Here is a 20,239-nt window from a genome sequence, read left to right on the forward strand (position 1 = left end):
GGTGATGGTGAGTAACTTAGTCTTTTGAGTCGGTGAGAACGATGTTGCCAGATAGACACCTTTTCCTTTTGACAAGTTAGTGGGTTATTGTGACTGAGGTCACGAGTCGAGTGTGCACAGTGATCGAGGCAGTATCATCGGGGAAGGTAGAGATGGAAGAGTTGGTAAAGTGTAGTTTCATAGCATAGAGGTTGTAATGGTTGGCAATTTAGCATTTTTTTGTTTTACACGCCGGACGATCCCGGGTGGGACCCGCTACCGGAATTGTTGCGTACAGGGATTTTATCTTGGGTCCATTGCATATCATGCATAAATATTTTGTGCATAAGTTACTTGTTTAAATGTTAAATTTGTGGTTATGATGTAATTGGAGCATATATGATTTTGTGGTATAAAATTTAAGGAAAAAGAAATTTTTTAGTGGTGGGACCCACCACTAACTTTTATTTTAGTGGCCAAGAGGCCATATTTGGCCTCAAATTGTCTCTCTCCCGTAAGCTAACTCTCTCACCCTCTTCTTGTTCATTTTTCTTTTTCTTTTTAACTAAATCTTCAAACTTCACTTACTCTCTCATGTCTTGGAATTTTTGGATGCCGTTTACGGCAAATCGGAGAGCACGGCGAGATCTACTCATTGATATAAGCAATTCCTCATTTGGTGCACTCTACGGATTTCAAATTTTAGGACCCATTTCAGGGGTTTTTGCATCTTAAGAAGTAGGGGTTTCTAATTCACATTTTCTTGAATTTTGGTGAATTATCTTTCATTAATTGTTGTGAAGCATGCCTAAATTTTGTGAATTCTTGCAAAGGTGACTTAATTGTTATACATGTGATATGTGGTTATGTGTTAATTGTTAATTGAGGAGAAAACATGCTTAAATGATTGATAAGCGTCAAATATTGCATATTTAAGCGCCCTTACTTGCAAGACTTAAGCCCATTATTTGATTTATGTATATAGATTGACTACATTTTTTTGTTTTTCTGTTTTTGCAGGTCTAATTGCTAAAAAGGAATAAAAATAAGGTTTTAAGGGTTTTTGAAGAACAAGTCATATCGGGCCTAGATATCAAGTGGTTTTCAAAAAGAGATAGCCCAAATATGTGATGGAAACTCTCAGCAACACATTTGGATGAAAAAGGACTCAATCATCCAAGCTGAAGAAATGCAAAACAATTATATTTGGGCATGCATCAGCAATTCGTGTCCTGACGTGAGTTTTGGCGTCCTGATGCGAGATTTTGCGTCCCGACGTGAGGCCTTGTCTCGCGCGCACACATGTCATCAGCTCTGTGCACCTTCGGTAAAAAGGCCATAACTCTCTACTCCGAACTCCAAATGACAAACCGTTTGATTCTACGGAAAGAGGACTCAGAGCTCTATGTTTAGTATATTTTAATGGAAGTCTAATTCCCACATTTTAGAGGTTAAAAATAGAGAGAAAGGGGACACCAACGTGCTTCCAGGTGGCAGAACCAGGCTTTGCACTCCTTTGGTATTTTAACCATATCTCTCTGGTTATAAATCCAATTACTAAGTGGTTTGATGATTTAGAAAGCTAACTCATAGCATTATATTTTTTATGTAAGATGAAAGGCTAATTTGAACAATTGATAGGTCAAAGATATAGAAGAATAACATATTAGTTCTGCCAACATGCTGAGTTGTCACACTTTGATTTAGTCAAAGTTTGTTTCTTTGATTTAAGGGATGTCTCCAACTGTTTTATGATTCAAGGGCTACGAAATATGATCTCTTTGGAGGGCATTTTGAGTTTATATATCAACCACCCATCATTATCTATCTCTAAGTTGTAATTAGAAAAAGATAGAGAGAGAAATATTGAGAAAGGGAGAGGAAGAAAAAGGGGCAAAATTCTAAGCTCATGGAGATGTAGTCTTCATCATCAATGGAGGCTTACACCTTGCACATGAGAGGCTAACTCCCTTCCTAGGGATTTGATGTAATCTTTGCGAAGTAATTATGTCTTGATTGTATCTAAATTTGGGGAACTTTGCATATTTGTGACAAGTTATATAATCTAGAGGTTACACTTTGATGTATTTGTGCTTCATTATATATATAATCTTGTTGAGACTTTTATCTTGTCTTAGAAATTGTTTCTTAATGATTATGTTACTTACATTCTTAGAGTGACAATAAGGATGAGATTATGCAATGGTTATATTGACATGTAATTAAGTATTTATATAGATTATACTTAAGGAAGATGAACCATGCTACATCTTTAGATTAATTTAGTTAGGTAGATGGCTCATACCAACTGAAGATAATCTATGATATTTAACTGATTTTATGTGCTGTAACATACAATTGAAGGACCTTAATAGGCCATGCCTAGGGAGGATGGTTCATACCACAACCTAGTTTAGGTGAATGAGCCATGCCAAACAAAGATGGGTTATGCTTAGTCCTGAAATGTATAATTTTCTAGAAGATATTATAGTTGTCTTGCATTTCTACATATCATGGTTACATGTATAAGTTGTTCCCCAAGTTAATTGCAATTAGGTATGTTTACAAGACTTGTGGTGAAGTCATTTCCCTAACCATTATCTTTAATATCTCATTTACTTATAATCTAAATTCTGTTTTAGTAATTTTAGTTAATTTCAGTTTATGTATGTGACAAACAAAACAATCCAATTTTTTTTTTTTTTTTTTCATAAATGAAACTGTAAATTAATCTTACAATCTTGATTGCCATAAGCTAGCATTCCTTGTGGTTCGACAAACCCTTATAATAGCCTTATTCTACATTGATATATATATATATATATATATATATATATATATGTGTGTGTGTGTGTGTGTGTGTGTGCTATTGTTATAAGTGGTACTTTAAAGTGGTACACATTTATGCGCATCAATGATGTATATAAGAAATGTGATTATGTAATAGTTGATGCTTTGTTTATAAGCATGCCTATGTGGAATAGAATTTGTACCTTGTATGTTTACTATGTTAAATCAATGCTGAATGAAAGCATGAATTACGCATTTTGAAATTTATTATGGAAAACATTTGTGAAATTCAATAGTAGAATTGTGCTTAGAAGCATGAAGCATTCATGCATCCATTGGGAATAGAAGAGAAAGGGAAAGGTGTTTTAGAAAACAAATGAAATTGTTTTTGGGAAATTTTTTTTTGAAATGTGTTTGCGAAAATCGGACGCCTAGGAGACACTTAGTGGTCCGTGGTGTTAGTATAGTCTAGAAGGGAGTGTGGTTGAGTTAACTAGGTTAGATGCGACGCATTGGAGGTGCCATGTGGTCGTGGATAGTTAGTCAATCCTCCTTTCATGACACCTTGGATGTGTCTTGGGTCGAATTACACTAACGGCTTGGAAGTTGAAACGGAGATGTTTCGGATAAGGGGAGCGACATGGGCATGGCATTGCACTTCATTGGCATACATGGTATATTTGTGAATTGATGACAATTATGGTTATATTTGACGTTGTGGTTATGGATTATATCCCCGGTATAGTATGATCCCGTTCTCTTTATTTCTATTCTATATGTGGATTCATGGGGTCATAAGAGGTGTTTCTTAGGCACCTCCTACTAAGCGTTTAGCTCACCCTATTATTTATCATTTTTCAGGCCAGCGGAAGGGGAGGGCAGATGACAATCCACCACAAGCTTGAAGGGGGACAGGAGTTCATTTTTCTATCTTTTGTGTTTGAGCCTCCATCTTTTGTAAAAGTATCATCTTGAAATGTATTTAAGTTTGTTTGTACGGCCTTGTAATTTAATTAGGAGCCCTTGACTATTTTTATGTAAATTTGAAGAAAATGTAAAGACCATAGTTATTTCTTAATTGAATGGGGTAAATGAAGTTGCTTTGTATAAAAATGTGGGTGTATATAATCATGGCATGTAGTATATTACCTTACATTGTGCCAGGACAGATTTAAATTGGTTTTTTAAAGCCCTTTCTAAGGCCCTTGTTCAGTTTCAAGTTCACAACAGCTTAGCTGTAATTTTCTAGGATAACAAAGCTATTTCGGCAGGCCAAAATGCCTATTTCGGCCGACCAGTTCTTCCAGTAGCCTCAGTTATTATAGGGATCACAACCGGTTGACCGGTTGGCCACTTCGGCCGACCGAAGCATCATTTCGGTCGACCGAACTGATGCTGCTTGATCTTTTTTGTTCCTTGTTCCAGAATTATTTACCTTGAAGCCTGGGATAGTTGTTTAGAGCCTTGTGAAACATTATTATGACCTAAGAATAACGTTTTTGACACTAGACATGTCGGGATTGACTTAGGTGACCACGGGTTAACGGTTCGGATCCGGTTAATGGTTCGGACCCACATGTTCGGGTCGTTACAATATGAAGGTAACTTGGTATCAGTTTACGAGGGAGAGAGTAGAGATGAAATGCTGAGTTTTATATATAAACTTTCGTTTATTTTTAAAATTGTGCATAAAACTTTTAGAATAATTAAAAATTTTCATGAACTAACAAAAATTATCAAGTCACCCTTAAACTAGTGACCCACCCGTTAAATAAGTTATGAAATGTCATGTTTGACCTTACTATTTAATATCAAATTAAAAGATATAATTATTATTTTAAAATTACAAAATTGTCCCTTATAATAATATTATTTAATGTTAGAAGGGTTTATTATCCCATTGGTTTGGTGACTGAAGACACAATTGTGCTGCAGGATATAGAAGGTACGGCTACCCCTGGGAAGTTAAATGATATGGAGATCTATCCTCCAGTGGAATTGGCTAGTAAGATAGAGCGATCTACACCAATTGTTGACCAAGAACAACCACAACAAAAAACTGTTAGTAGGAGTGCTGTAACCACATTTACTGCTGAGACGATTCTAGTTTTAAGGGAAACTGATTATCATAAGATGGAAACTAAGGAGATCCAAAGTAAAAAATTAAAGAAGCCTGGGATTGGTATCTCACCTATGGTGACTCGAAGAAAATTGGGGACATTACCCCAACCTCCATCCTCTTCTTCATAATAGGAACATGGAATGTAAGGGGCTTAAACAAGCCAATAAGACAAAGAGAGGTACGGGGCTGGATTACAAATAATGCCTCTCAGTTTGTTTGCTTATTAGAAACTATAGTGAAAGTTGATAATTTTGTTTTTATTTCAAATAAAATTAAAAACAATTGGAGTTGGATTAGCAATTATGATTCTTATTTAGGGGGAAGGATTTGGATAGAGTGGAACCCTGTTGTTTTCAATGTGGCTGTGTTGGATAGTAAGGATCAGTGTATGCTTCTTAAAGTTATTGCTAATCACACTGGGGATGTGTTTTATTGTACACCTGTGTATGCTACAAATTTGAGGAGGGAGAGATTAGAGCTATGAACACATTGAGTACTATGCTTCTGTGATTCAAGGTCCTTGGATTTCTCTTGGGGATTGGAATGCAATCAGGTTTCATGGAGATAAAAAAAGTGGAGGTCGAGTGCCTCAAAAAGTGTTGGATGAATTTAATGAGTGTCTCCACACAACAAATTTGTTAGAATTATCCCCTACTAATGGGGAATGGTCCTGGTGTAATTGCCAGAGAATGAGAAGAAAAGTTCATGTTAAGCTGGATAGAGTCTTCCTGAATGATGGTTGGATGGACAAATTTCTTGGCCCTCAATTCTCCCATACAATGGCAAAATCCTCTGACCATTATGGTGTGTTAATTCAAGTATCAAGCATTTTTGCCTCGGGACCAAAACCTTTTAAGATGTTAAAATTGTGGTGTGTTAAGAAGGCAGTGCTTCCAGTGATTCAACAAGCTTGGAATATTGAGGTGGATGGCTCTCCAATGCATAGACTCTTAAATAAACTTAGGAATGTGAAAAAAGCTATTAAAGGGTGGAATAAGAATATTTTTGGGGATGTTGGTGATAAAGTCCTTAAGCCTACTTTGAAGCTAGAATCAGTTCAGGACAAGTTACTGCAAAATCCATCTGATGATTTGCTTGATGAAAAACAACAGGCCAAAGAAGATTATGATGCTGCTCTTGTAGACCAAGAAATCCTTCTAGCTCAGAAATCAAGACTTACTTGGTTGAGGGATAATGATAGGTGTACTTCCTATTTTCACCAGAAGCTGAAACAACATAGAAATTTCAATGCTATACTCAAAATTGAGAATGATGAAGGGGTGGTTTCAACTGACCAAAAGGTTATTAGTGACTAGTTTGTGGAGTATTACACAAAATTATTCTCAAAGAAGTCTTCTGATATGGTGTGTGATGTAACTCCTCGGCATACTCTGAATTGCACTGAATTGCACCAGGACTTGATGGTTTCCCTGCTAGGTTCTATCAAGCTTTTTGGACTATGATTGATAAAGATGTGTTTGCAGTTTTTCAACACTTTTTTGTGTCAAAAATTATGCCTTTGGGGGTTGTGATACCCCTCGATTCTAGAACCACAGGTGATCAAGTCCGGGCACAGATCCGAAGGATACCAGACAATCAATATATAAACAAGTAGGAATAAAACTGAATTAAGAATAAAATAATGATATGCTGAAAAGAATTCTAATTGTAAAACCTCCAAAAATAAAAGTTTTAATATAAATTAAACTTTCCAATCCGTACAACTCGGGAATCCAACTAGTGGACCCCTAATAATCTCAACTGATAAAACTTTACAGAATAAAATCCAAAACTAAAACCAGAAAGAAAAATCCTATTTAGTCGGAAGAGTGAATGACTGTATCTGCATCACCACGATCAAACCCTAAGCCGGGTACTCACGAACATCTGAAAAATAAAGGTGGGTCAGGCCCACATGCAAGTTCCATCCTACTACAATCCGTACATAAACCTGATACGCAGATACATCCTAGATAGCTCGGCAATATCTACAATAGTCCATAGATAAATATATACACACTATAGGATGCTCACTAGCCTATAACATAGTTCAGCTTGGGTAAAAGGTGACATATAAGACACGCTTTTCAGCGGCCAATTACCTAGACCTACCAGGGAACATTAGCTATATCTAGCTACTCAACCTTTGCCATATACGCACCCTAACCGTGATCAGGAGACTCAAGCTCGTATCACGGTACCATAAATATATATATATAAATTCCTTCCTAATGCAGAAAGATAAAACAAACATCCGTTATGTCGTTCAACTGTTTTAGTTGACAGGACATGCATCCATGTAGGATTTAACTGTTTTAGTTAATCCATTTCGTATGTATGAAAGGGGTAGGACTTAGCTTTTTGATCTAATCCATCCCTGATATGTCACCGTCCCATACCAGTACATATAATGCATATGATCCACACATGATGCACACTCAAAATGAACATCAAGTATATCCAGAACCAACATAATAGAAATCAGACATAGATAAGCTCCTATCATGCATCCAGTATATGATTATATTCATAGATCCTCCTTTTAAATTGTTAAAATAAGAATAAACAATTTAAACCATCCATTTCCATGTAATTGACAGAACAGAAATTAAGACAGTTCAGCAATTATCCTTCATAACATAATATAATGAATATCAGAATTTTAAACTGCACATTATACTAGAATTCCAAAACAACACATCCATACTAGTTTGTTTAAAATGTTAAAATGATGACTAGCATTTAAATCCTCCCATATCCTTTACGACATGCAAATTTATTGTTAAATCTCATGGCATCTATGTAATTCCCCATTATAAATTTTGTGTCGGATATAATTACACTCCAAAGTTTAAGTACATCATATGAAACTTCAAAAAGTATTTTATATGAGTTCCATTTAATTTGCTAACACAAAACTAGCAACTAATCTTCCACTACTCCCGACAATATGCAGCTTATTAGATAAGGGTACATGACGTCATAACCAACATTCCTGGAACTGAACTATGCTAAATATATCATTGATATAAATTCTAACAATAATTACAATGTCAGTCCAAATTAAGTTGTCAAAATAACTTAGCAAAACAAGCATTCCTCCTTCCTTGACAGTAGGCCTATTATAAGCTTATGTTTTATGACATGCATTTAGGTTTAGCACCTTAGCATAAACCAACTATTTGAAGGCTTTAACAAGTTAATTTTAATCATTTAAAACCCCCCATCACTTTCCAGCAATTACCTTTAAGCCCCTGAACTTCAGAAAAATTACAGAAAACACCCGTTGGGGTTTTTTTCCTATGGGAGCCGGCTCCACTTTGTTGGAGCCGGCTCCCCTTTGTTGGAGCCGGCTCCTAGGCTTCTAGAGCCGGCTCTCCCTCATGGAGAGCCGGCTCTCTCTTCATGGGAGCCGGCTCCCACCATTTAGGAGCAGGTTCTCACCCTTGAGAGCCCTTCTCTGCTTCACTGCTTCGTTTTTGCTTCGTCCGGTTGTCGTCTGCTCTTCCGGCGAAGCCCAATGTCCTATCCCAAATCTTTTTAACATTCCTAGGGTTCTATTCAAGTTCCTAAAGTCCTAGAAACCCTACATATTCCAATATGAATTTATTAACAAAGCTTCAACCGAAACAATTTTCTTTTCCTCTATTTATCTTCTTCGCTTCCGGCGAAGACCACCCCTCTGCTCCAAGTTTCCTTAAAGTTCTTAAGGTTCAATACAAGTCCCAACAATCATAGAAACTTCTTAAATTCTATTATGAACTTGATTAACAGAAGTTTAAATAAAAAACAACACAGTTTGAGAAAAACCCAATTTCAGTTATTCAAACGTAAAACAGGTTACAGTCTAATATAACATGCATCAACTATTAGTTTTAAGGGTTGAATTAATCCCTGGAGACTATATAGAATGCACAGAACACAAGTTTATAGGAAGGAGACAGAATGAAACTTGCCTTTGAGATTTTTGAATTAAAATCCTTACGCCGTCTTCCTAGATTTTTCGGCGATCCCGCACTGTTCTAACTTATTTGCTTCCTCCTTGGTTCCTCATACGAACAACACTCCTATCCTTCCTTGGTTCAACCCACAGTCCATGGCTGAAATCCCATCTGGTGGTTCTATCAGTTTCAAGCGCCCCACTGTTTTTCCCTCAAACACCCATTACATGTCTCTGTATCTCTCTATCTCACAATACGTGAAAAGGGTTTTGTTTTCCTAACCTTAACAGACATATAAGATTATATATATAGGCACTTACTACGACCTAATTCCAATTCCTAGCTAACTATAAGTCGGCTTATTTATCTCTATAAAAGAAAACCCTAATCCTATATAACCATACAAAAAATATATACCAAATAAGTCCTATTAAAACATACGTCATTTAATCCTACTTTTAAGTAAAAAAAACAATTAAATTAAAGCAAAATTAAATAGTTAAAGCAACACAGCTAATTAACATAAAACAGATAAATAATTAATTTAACATACATAAACAATTACAATACAACAATTAAATTAAATACACACAAATAATAATAAAACAACTAATTTAACCAAATAACAAATAAGTCCAATAATTTAAATAAAAATGAAAAAACAAACCAAAATACTCTCATTTTATCCTTTTGAAAACTAGGGGTATTACAGGGGTTAGTTGCTCTTTCGTTACTTTTATTCCAAAGGTGGGAGACGCTGTAAAGTTAGTGGATTTCAGGCCTATAGCCCTTTGTAACTTGGTGTATAAGATTGTTATGAAATTAATGGCAAACAGGCTAGCTATGGCATTACCAAGTTTGGTGGGAAAGGAGCAGAGTGCTTTTGTGCAGGGCAAAAAAATCCAAGAGGTAGTAATATTGGCCCATGAATTAGTGAGAGATTTCAACAAGCCCAGGAACGCAGCAATGGCTTTGAAGATAGGCATAAGGAAAGCTTATGATTCTGTCTCTTGGGATGGTTTGTTGACAGCTTTAAAGAAATATGGGTTTGGGGATACTTGGATCAGTTGGATTGAAGCTACTTTTAAGTCAGCTAGATACTCTATTTTGATTAATGGTTCTCCATCTAGATTTTTTCACCCAGAGAGAAGGTTGAGACAAGGCTGTCCTCTTTCACCCTTACTTTTCACCTTGATTACTGAATTATTCTCAACTTTGGTTGCTGATGCTGTTCAAAACAAATCTCTGGTGGTGTTGAAATCTATGTTAAAGTTTCAAAAGCCTATTAGCCATATATTTTTTGCAGATGATCTGATTCTAGCTTGTGAGGCTTCAGTTCAAAATGCTATTACTCTTGAGGGTATTTTTAGAAGATTTGAAGCTGTTACTAGTCTACAAATCAATCAGGGAAAGAGCAGAGTTTTGTTTTCTAGGGCTGTGAGAAGGAAGCATCTGCTGTTGCAGGTTTTGAAGTGTGCTGAAGATGTTTTTCCCATCAAATACTTGGGGCTTCCTTTGTGTCCAACTGTTTTAAAAAGATCACAATGTAAGGATCTGTTGGATAGGGTTACAAGTAAGATTTTCTGCTGGAACACAAAACTTCTCTCTCTGTCAAGTAAATTGGAGCTTATTCAAGCTGTGATATTCCAGTGGTGGTTATCAACCAAATTCAGAAGCAATGCAGGGATTTCCTTTCAGGAAGCAAAGATAATATGAAGAAGATGCATCTTCTTAATTAGGATTGTGTTACTAAACCAAAAACAGAAGGTGGTTTGGGAATTAGAAAGTTGTTTGATATTCAAGTGTCGGCTCGCTGTGTATTAGCTTGGGATTACTTGAACAGCAAAGATACGTTGTGGATCTCTTGGTTTAAGTTCAGGTATGCTCAACATACATCTTTTTGGAATGCTACGCCTCGCAGACTAGCTCCCCCCTATCTAGAAATCAATGATTGCTGTTAGGGAAGTGATGCAACAGAAAGTCTATTTTGAGATTGGTGATGGCCAGCATATAAAACTCTTCAGGGATCCATGGTGTAAAGGGCAGATGTTCAGCTCATTATTTGGCCATAGAGTGGTCAGAAGTATGCATCTCCAAAGCGATGCTCCGGTCAGTTCACTGATATTTAATGGAGCTTGGAGTTTGCATAATTTGCAAAGTGATAACTTGGTAGCAGTACAGGTATTTCTGCAGACTGTGGAAATTAAAGGTGGAGAGGATAAATTGCTGTGGGATGATGGGAATTTCAATTTCAAGAACGCTTGGAAATGTGTTAGACATACTAATATTGTGGTACCATGGTTCAAATTGTGTTGGGGAAGGCTCAGCCAAGATGGTCTAGCTGTGTTAATGTTATTGGATAGACTTCCTACCATGTGTAATTTGCAGAGAAGAAGAGTCTGTTTGGTTTCTAGATGCACACTTTGTCAGAAGAGTTTGGACACTACAGATCATGTGTTTGTTACCTGCCCTTTCTCTCAAGGTTTCTGGAAATGGTTAGGTGGGATTCTTGGTTGGGATCTCATTAAATTTCAAGATATGTTAACAGCTTGGGACCTTTTCAATTGGATGGATAATTTATATAACAAGTCAAAACAGTTGCAAATTCTTTTTGCTGCAGGTCTGTGGTACATTTGGCGGGAAAGGAACAATAGACTTCATGGTTCCATTAGCCTTCGCTTGGAGGTAGTGGCAAGGACTACCTTCCTGGAAGTGTGTGATGTTCAGAGAATTAATTTTATTGATGTTATTGTGTAATATCTGTTTTGGTATAGTGCTGTTGTACTAGAATTGGGCCTATTCATTAAAGCACACACTCCTACTTTTTCTTATTCTTTTTGTTCTCTGAAGGTATGCCCTCTGTGCTCCTGTATTCCGGTTTTATTTTTTTTGAGCTCAATACAACTCCAATTATGAAAAAAATAATAATAATAATTATAACTTTTAATTTAATATTAAATAACAAGGTCAAATTTAACATTTCATAACCCATTTAAGGGTTGTTCACTTGATAAGTTTTGTTAGTTTGGGAGTTTTTATAATTTTATTAGGAGTTTTATACACGATTTTGACAGAAGAAGAGGGTTTTGTGATTTTAACCCATACATATATACACACACACATATGGATTCACATATGGATTTTTTTTTGAAGTTTTTGTTTGGACAGGTTAAAAGTAGGTACCCATTATAAATCCACTAACAATCCGATAATTATATTATTTTTTATTAACTATCCGGCTAAAGACTCGTTTAATTAAATTACTCACTCAATAACTCATTATTTGCCATAGTCTGGGTAATCTTTGCCACCCTTAAGATACTCCGTATCTATGAATATTTTATACGTAACACTTTTACTGCCATCGCCTTGAATTTATTTCCTCACTTGTAATTTAATTTAATATTGGAATATGATTGAAAAAATAACAAAATAATATGCATATTTAAATTATGGTAATATATAAATGCAACCATAAATTTTTTATTAACATTCGTATTATATCCATACATGCATATATCTATGCATGTTTTTACAATTTATATTTTTTATGTACAATTTTAATTGTATTTGTAAGATAAAAGATATTATAATTCTATGTATTATAAACCTTTGAGCAAATTAAATACATAAAGCGTATCACCTTTATTACTTTGACCACTTCTAAAAGTATGAAATATTTTTCATATCCTTATCTAATTTAATAGTAATTTAATAAAAATATATATGAAACCAAACGACTCTATTACCCATCTCTCCAATCTTGTAAACACTGTATTACCTTACCTAATTTGTTTTCATAAAAAAGAGAAACATAATCAAACCCTAAAAAGAGACCTAATCAAATGTCATTAAAAAAGTAATTCTTTTGTAAAATTTAATAATCTAAAATTAGTATGAAAATTGATATTTTGCATTTCAATATAAACTTATTAAAATATTGTAACGCAAAGAAATGGTAATTTATTTATATTTTGAATTTTTATTACCGACATAGGGTGTTATCGAGCACACACTCCAAATCTCAATAAAAATAAAAATAATAAATAACAAATGTTATCTTTGTGTAATTTGCCCAAACCTCAAAGAAGGTTAGCATAAATCCGAACTTTTTTTTTTTTTTCGTTTCCCTATTAGGCTATTACTGACTATATTCATTTGGTATGTCTTGTTCTCACGCTAATTAACAAGAGGAAAAGATTGTTGGATCATTGTGTGCAAGCCAAAAAAATAAAAGGGTATTGTGTATTTACCCAAAAAAAAAAAAAAAAAAAAAAAAAGGAAAAAGAAAGAAAGAAAGAAGATTATTGTGGACATTTTAATAAAAAAAAGAACTATACCAGGTCTTTGCAAGAAAAAAGAAAAAGAATAATACTTGGATTTATTACTAATATATGAAGTTCTACTGAAAACCAAGCAACCATTTTAAGACAATAAAAACCAAAGCCTCCAATGCATTTAAAGAACAAGAAACCTTCCATTTGTTGGATCCTCCTCAAAGGCCTTTGAATTTTCTTCCTCATCTGTTTTTAAAAAGTGAAGGTTGGTGGAGGCCTGGAGGGTTTAAATCAATCTTTTAAAAAAATTATGTGAAACGACAAATTAAAGGCATTTTTTTTTTCTTTTTACGTACAAAATGCCTTTAAATTGTTGAAGTCGAATTATGGTCCCCCAATTGCCAAGACTGTGACATTAACTTTAAAAATTTAATATCTCCACTGTGCAAGTCATACTCAAGTCGTTCATGTAACGACCTTAACTGATGCCAAGAATTTTTTAAAAAAATTTCGGTATAACCTCCCCTAAAAATGGACCTACCGCAACCTGTTTAAATGCATATTTAACCTGTCATGCAACTAATTTCCGAATTCACGGCAACAAAAGATAATGATACAACCTACAAATCTAGACAATACTTCAAGCTAGGATTATCCTTCCATTCATCAACAAGTTACATATCATCAAGTTCGCATCCCATATGTCATCAAGTATCATAAGTGTATTACATGATCATGATCATGGTTCTTCACAAGGAAAATGCTCCTCTAGCAACTTTCAAAGTTGGGGTGGATTGTCGTCCACTGGTTCTTTTCCAAGACCTGAAAAAAAAAATATAGATATAGGGGTGAGCATATAGCTCAGCAGAGACACTTAAGACACAAATCTTGTGTCCTTGTGAATTCAAGCAAAGCATAGGCCAATGGGAGATAGGGATCAAACAACGTAGGGGATCAAATACAACATACAATTCAATTCCAATTATAAATAATGCAATGCAATGCAATGAAATGCAATGCATGTCAATGACACTCCCCATTTTCATTCTCAAAACCATCACTTTCAAACGTTAATACAGCCCGCCCTTTGGTAACCCCGCCGCGACACAAGAGGAGGATTGGCTAGTGTCCCTGACCCTTGGTAACCCCGCGGCGTCATTATGGGGCCCAGCTAGCTCAACCACACTAGGGCGACTCCCTAGTCCCCTCTAGGCTATATTAACCTCCGGCCCGTTGGTAACCCCGCAGCGACCGGGTTTCGCATAAAATCATTTCATCAAAAACACTTTCCCGAAATTTCCCCTTTTTGAAGTAAATCAATTCTTTCCCTTTTCTTGCCCAATGTTAATGCATGAATACCTCAATGACATACACAAGATCATCATTCCATACTTTATCCAATTTAAGCAACATGGCATAATTCGCAAGAATAATCAAGAAAGTCATAACATACTTATACATAACAAGTTCTAGCACAATGAACATATATAATCAAGTCCTAAACATGCTTCACATAGAACAATCAACAAATATAGTCACACAACTAACATATATGCATACATATCAACAATTCTCTAGATTTTAAACAACTAATTAAATTAAACAACAATTAGAGGCAATTAACTCACTAAGGTACAAGATTTCATGAATTAAGGGCCCCTACCTCAAGATTGCACCAAAACCCTAGAAAATGGGTCTCAAGATTCGAAATCCAAAGGGGCACAAATGTAATGTTTAAGTTTTTATTTTTATTTTTATATATATGTGTGTTAGTGGAGGGACCCATAATTTTGTTTTAAAGTGGTCATTAAGACCACATTTGTGTTTTTGTTTTCTGCATCTCACTCTCTCTTTCCCAGCTGCCCGCTTCCACCTTCCTCTCTGTTTTCTTTTTCCTTTTTCCACTTCAAGGTTTCAATCCTTGATTGCTCCCTCATTTCCTTGTGTTTTTAAGTATCGTTTGAGGCAAAACAAAGCCCGCGACGAGCTCTACGCGCTTATACAAGCAATTTCAGTTTTTGGTCTTCCTAGGGGCTTCGAATTTAGAGACCCAATTTCTAGGGTTTTGCCTATTTTGAGGTAGGGGCATCTTAATCCACTCTAGTCTTGTTCTATTGTGAATTTTACCTCCATGTTGTATTAAATATGCTTAATTTAGAGTTAATTATATCTATGATGGTATTAATGATGTCTAGAGGGTTTTCACGATCTTGAATATGGTTGGTTCATGTGCAAATTATATTTAGTTGTTGATTTCCTATGTTTACTATGTGCTAGCATGCTGAAATTGATGTATGAGAGTATGCTTATATAAATTGCGCCAAATTTCCCAATTCATGATGTTGAACTCATATATATATATACATGCACATGCTTAAATGTATTTTGTTGTATCTTAATGTGTTAATAATTACTTGGGAGATGTTGAACATGTTGAATGTTTAATTTTATGATGGAAAATTTTAAATGCCATGACATTGAATGTATGGAACATATATACATGCACATACCATTGGGTTTGCATGAAATGGGAGAAATTGTTTTTGAAATAAATATAGGGAATTTCAGGGAAGTGTTTTTGATAAAATGGTTTTATGCGAAACCCGGTCGCTGCGGGGTTACCAACGGGCCGGAGGTTAATATAGCCTAGAGGGGACTAGGGAGTCGCCCTAGCATGGTTGAGCTAGCTGGGCCCCATAATGACGCCGCGGGGTTACCAAGGGTCAGGGACACTAGCCAATCCTCCTTTCGTGTCGCGGCGGGGTTACCAAAGGGCAGGCTGTATTAACGTTTGAAAGTGATGATTTTGAGAATGAAAATGGGGAGTGTCATTGACATGCATTGCATTTCATTTCATTGCATTGCATTGTTTATACTTGGAATTGACTTGTATGTTGTATTTGATCCCCTACGTTGTATGATCTCTATCTCCCATTGGCCTATGCTTTGCTTGAATTCACAAGGACACAAGATTTGTGTCTTAAGTGTCACCTACTGAGCATATAGCTCACCCTACTATTTATACTTTTTTTTCAGGTCTTGGAAAAGAACAGGTGAACGACAACCTACCTCAAGCTTGAGCGATACTAGAAGCTCACTTTTATGTCTTTTGTATATTTCCCATTATTTTTGCCAAGCACTAAAAGTATAAAGGTATATATGTATATTTTGCAAAACTTTGTCATGTAACCTTGTTGATGAATGGGAAGGATAATTTTAGTTAAAGTAATTATCGGTATTATTTGATTGTGTATGATCATATACTGTTGTCGTGAATTCGGAAATTGAGCCATGATAGGTCAAAAAATGAATTTAAACAGGGTATGGTAGGCCTATTTTTAGGGGAGGTTATGCCGAATTTTTTGTAAAACTCTTGGCATCAGCTAGGGTCGTTACAACAAAATCTAAAATTGCTTGTATGGATGTGTAGAGCTTGACACGAGTTTCGTTTTGCCTCAAACGACACCTCAATCCGACAAAAGGTGGAGGAGTAATCTAAGAATGAAGTTTGAGTTAAAAAAGAAAAAGAAAAATCAAGAAATAGAGACAGAAGGAAGGGCCAACGGGAGAGAAGAAAAATGGAGACCAATTGTGGTCTCAAACCCTTTTTGGGTGTGGTGGTGGATCCCACCAAAATTTTAATTTGTTTTCTCTTTTTCTTTTACTCAATATACATCACACAATACACATGTACTTACACAGACATCACAGTTCAGTCCTGAGCAACTTATTAAAATTAAAATGTCTTTTATATGGAAAAAGTTTCACTTTCTTGGCCGCACAAAGAAAACGTCTTTTCGTCAACTTATAGACTTTCAGTATTCCAATAATTATATTCTTTATATCCCCACCAATTAAGAAAAAAATAAAATTACACAGGTTTCTGGTAATGAATACTCTATTTATCCCTAATTAGTAGTTTATTTTTTTTTTTTTTTACATGTCCCAAATTAATTATCCTCTTTACAAATTCAAAAATATCTTTTCATTATATTTTTATCATTATTCTTTATTTTTTTAAAAAAATTTAAACTTTTTAACTATATATATTTAAATTAAAAAAAATAATTTGATAATTTTAAAAATAGAGAATGCATTAATTACATGTCCCCTTCAAAACTTCAATTTTTAAACATAGACTTCGACAAAGTTAGTGTTTTTTATATGCTTTTGAGGTCTTCGACAGCACAAAGAAAGCGCCGCTTCGTCAACTTAGTGTAGTATGATATACCCTTTCTGTATAGTAACAACAAATTCAAAAGCTCCATTCTAAGTTTATGTTTTCCTCTTCCTACTTATCCCCCTTTGCAAAACCATCTTGGAATTCAACAAAGCTCTAAGACTTGAACTGCAGCAACTATATATATCATCCATGGTTGTTATGCTCTGTACCCTTGTACAATTTCCAAAGAAGTTCCTCTATATTTTCTTCATGTTCAGCTTTTCCTTTCTTCTCATGATTCCTAATGCAACTCCACTAGACTTCAACATTCCTCAAACCACAAGCAATGATCTAAATGTCAAAATAAGAGTCTACAAAGACGCTTACGTCTCTCCACGAGGCCTCCAAGTCACCCCTGATGAGCGAGGCCAAGCGCGAACGCAGAAAGCTGGTCGAGCCACGTATGTCGAACCTCTGCACCTTTGGGACAAGGCTTCTGGAAACCTGGCCTACTTCGTCACCCATTTCTCCTTTGTCATTGATTCTGAAGGAAATTCAAGCTTTACGGATGGACTAGCCTTCTTCCTCGTTCCCAATGTTTCTAATATTCTTGTTACACGAGGCATGGGCATTGGTCTTCCGGTGGACAATGTAACAATTAACTCCACTACTCCATTTGTTGCTGTGGAGTTTGATACTTGCAGGTGGCCTTATTTTAATTGGACCGACAGAATTACACTCATGTTGGTATCGATATCAACTCAGTGATATCTGTAACCACAACCAAATGGAAGGTTAATATCAATCAGGGGGGAGAAAATGAAGCTCGAATTAGTTATACTTCTGACTCAAAACTCCTGTGTGTTGGCTTCACTAGTTATTTTGGCAACACCATAGTTCAACAAGGTAACCTTAGTTACAAAATTGATCTTCGTAAGTACTTACCGGAATGGGTTGATTTTGGATTTTCAGCCTCAACAGGGGAACTTTTTGAGAAGCATACTGTCAAATCATGGAATTTCAGTTCTAAAGATCCAGCGCCGATGCTGAGCCCTAAACCCAAAGGAAAGGAGAGCAAGACAGCAGTAGTGGTGGGATTAAGTGTTGGCTTGTGTGTTTTGGTTGGTGGATTGGGTTTGATTGCCATTTTCTTGTGGAAGAAAAGGAGTAGAGGAAGAGAAGAAAATGAGGCATTTGTCTTTGATCTATCCATGGATGATGAATTTGAGAAGAGTGTTGGACCAAAGAAGTTCTCCTACAATGAGTTGGCTCATTCGACAAATAACTTTGCTGAAGAAGAAAAGCTTGGAGAGGGAGGGTTTGGTGGGGTCTATAGAGGTTTCTTGAGGGAATTGGGCTCTTATGTTGCTGTGAAGAAGGTGACAAGAGGTTCTAAGCAAGGGCTTAAAGAGTATGCGTCTGAAGTTAAGATCATTAGCAGATTAAGGCATAAGAATCTGGTGCAGCTCATTGGTTGGTGCCATGAAAAAAATGATCTGCTACTCATTTATGAGTTCATGCCAAATGGGAGCTTAGATTCCCATCTTTCCAAAGCAAAAAGCTTATTGACATGGCCGATGAGGTACAAAATTGTCGAAGGCTTGGCCTCTGCTTTGCTCTACCTACACGAAGAGTGGGAACAGTGCGTGCTGCATAGAGATATTAAAGCAAGCAACATTATATTGGATTCAAATTTCAATGCCAAACTTGGGGACTTTGGGCTAGCTAGGCTTGTTGACCATGAAAAAGGATCGCAAACAACACTTATGGCAGGGACAATGGGGTACATGGCTCCTGAATGTATCATTACGAGCAAGTCTAGTAAGGAATCAGATGTCTACAGCTTTGGAATCGTTGCACTAGAAATAGCATGTGGAAGAAAACCCATTGATGTCTGGGCAAAAAAAACTCAAGCAAGACTAGTGGAGTGGGTTTGGGACCTCTACGGAACAGCAAAGCTTTTTGAAGCAGCAGACCCCAAATTATGTGCTGATTTTGATAAGCAAGAGATGAAATGTTTGATGATTGTGGGGCTTTGGTGTGCTCATCCTGATGAGAGTCTGAGGCCTTCAATACGACAGGCAATTCATGTGCTTAATTTTGATGCTCCACTTCCCATTCTCCCATCAAGGATGCCTGTGCCAACATATTTTGCTCCTGATCCATTGCAAGTCCTGCCAGCAACCATGCCAGTATCCACTTTTATGGCCCCTTCAACATTGTATGGTGCTAGTAGTTCTGATGGAGGCCAAGCTCAGTATTCAAGCAATAGCTGCAATACTGATTCCTTCAAGTTCAGCTCATCTTCTGCAGCTTCTGGTGTTGCATAATCCTCGCACACTTAGATGTGTAGACATATCCTAAATATATTAAGCTCGAAATGTGTATGTGACGTGTGTGCACACGTGTATTTTTTTCTTCTTAGCTTTGCTTTACCATTAGCATTGTTATTGTTTTGTCATTGTTATTGTTATTGCCACTTGTTGATCATCTTTAGTATTGTTATTGTTAGTGTGAAGTACTATAACTTGAGCAAAGAGTTTGTTTGGTAACAAATGCTGTGACTTTATTTCTATATTATCAATTTGCGATTTGAGGTGTTTTTCTAGGACAACAATCTATTACAACTCGTTCTGCATACCACTCTGAAAATTTTGACAGCCATTCTTTTATATGACTGAAAATGCAGTTCATTAATGGTCAAAAAGCCACAGCGGAAACATAAACTTTGGAATTTTACAATCAGCATTGCAACAAATCAAAAAAAGTTGTAATATTATAACATACCTTAAAATTAGTCCATTAATTTTCTCTTCTTATCACTAATCTGATGCTACACCTGATCTAGGATATGTACAGGGAACCTGTATGCTACAATCAGCAAAATTGACTAATACTTTTTTTGTACTCTTGGGAAGTCAGTTTTCAGAGTACAAGGTGAGCTTCGACTTCATTTTCATCTTCTTCA

General features: G+C 35.9%; 1 protein-coding gene and 1 pseudogene across 1 annotated transcript; both read left to right on the forward strand.

Moving 5' to 3' along the window:
- Positions 1-10,779: 10,779 nt before the first annotated feature.
- On the forward strand, positions 10,780-11,589 carry LOC132295812 (uncharacterized). Its single transcript, XM_059794087.1, has one exon. The coding sequence runs from the start codon at positions 10,780-10,782 to the stop codon at positions 11,587-11,589; it is 810 nt and encodes a 269-aa protein (XP_059650070.1).
- A 5,780-nt stretch (positions 11,590-17,369) lies between these two features.
- Positions 17,370-19,803, forward strand: LOC132286113 (L-type lectin-domain containing receptor kinase IX.1-like; annotated as a pseudogene).
- Positions 19,804-20,239: the final 436 nt, after the last annotated feature.

This window comes from Cornus florida, unplaced genomic scaffold (genome assembly GCF_030987335.1).
Source record: "Cornus florida cultivar Cherokee Brave unplaced genomic scaffold, ASM3098733v1 CherokeeBrave_3.0.0_Hap2_Chr02, whole genome shotgun sequence".
In the NCBI taxonomy this organism is placed as follows: Eukaryota; Viridiplantae; Streptophyta; class Magnoliopsida; order Cornales; family Cornaceae; genus Cornus; species Cornus florida.

Bases quoted from the DNA above. Each gene is read 5' to 3' on its own strand.
- LOC132295812 (XM_059794087.1), top strand. From the start codon at position 10,780: ATGATTGCTGTTAGGGAAGTGATGCAACAGAAAGTCTATTTTGAGATT.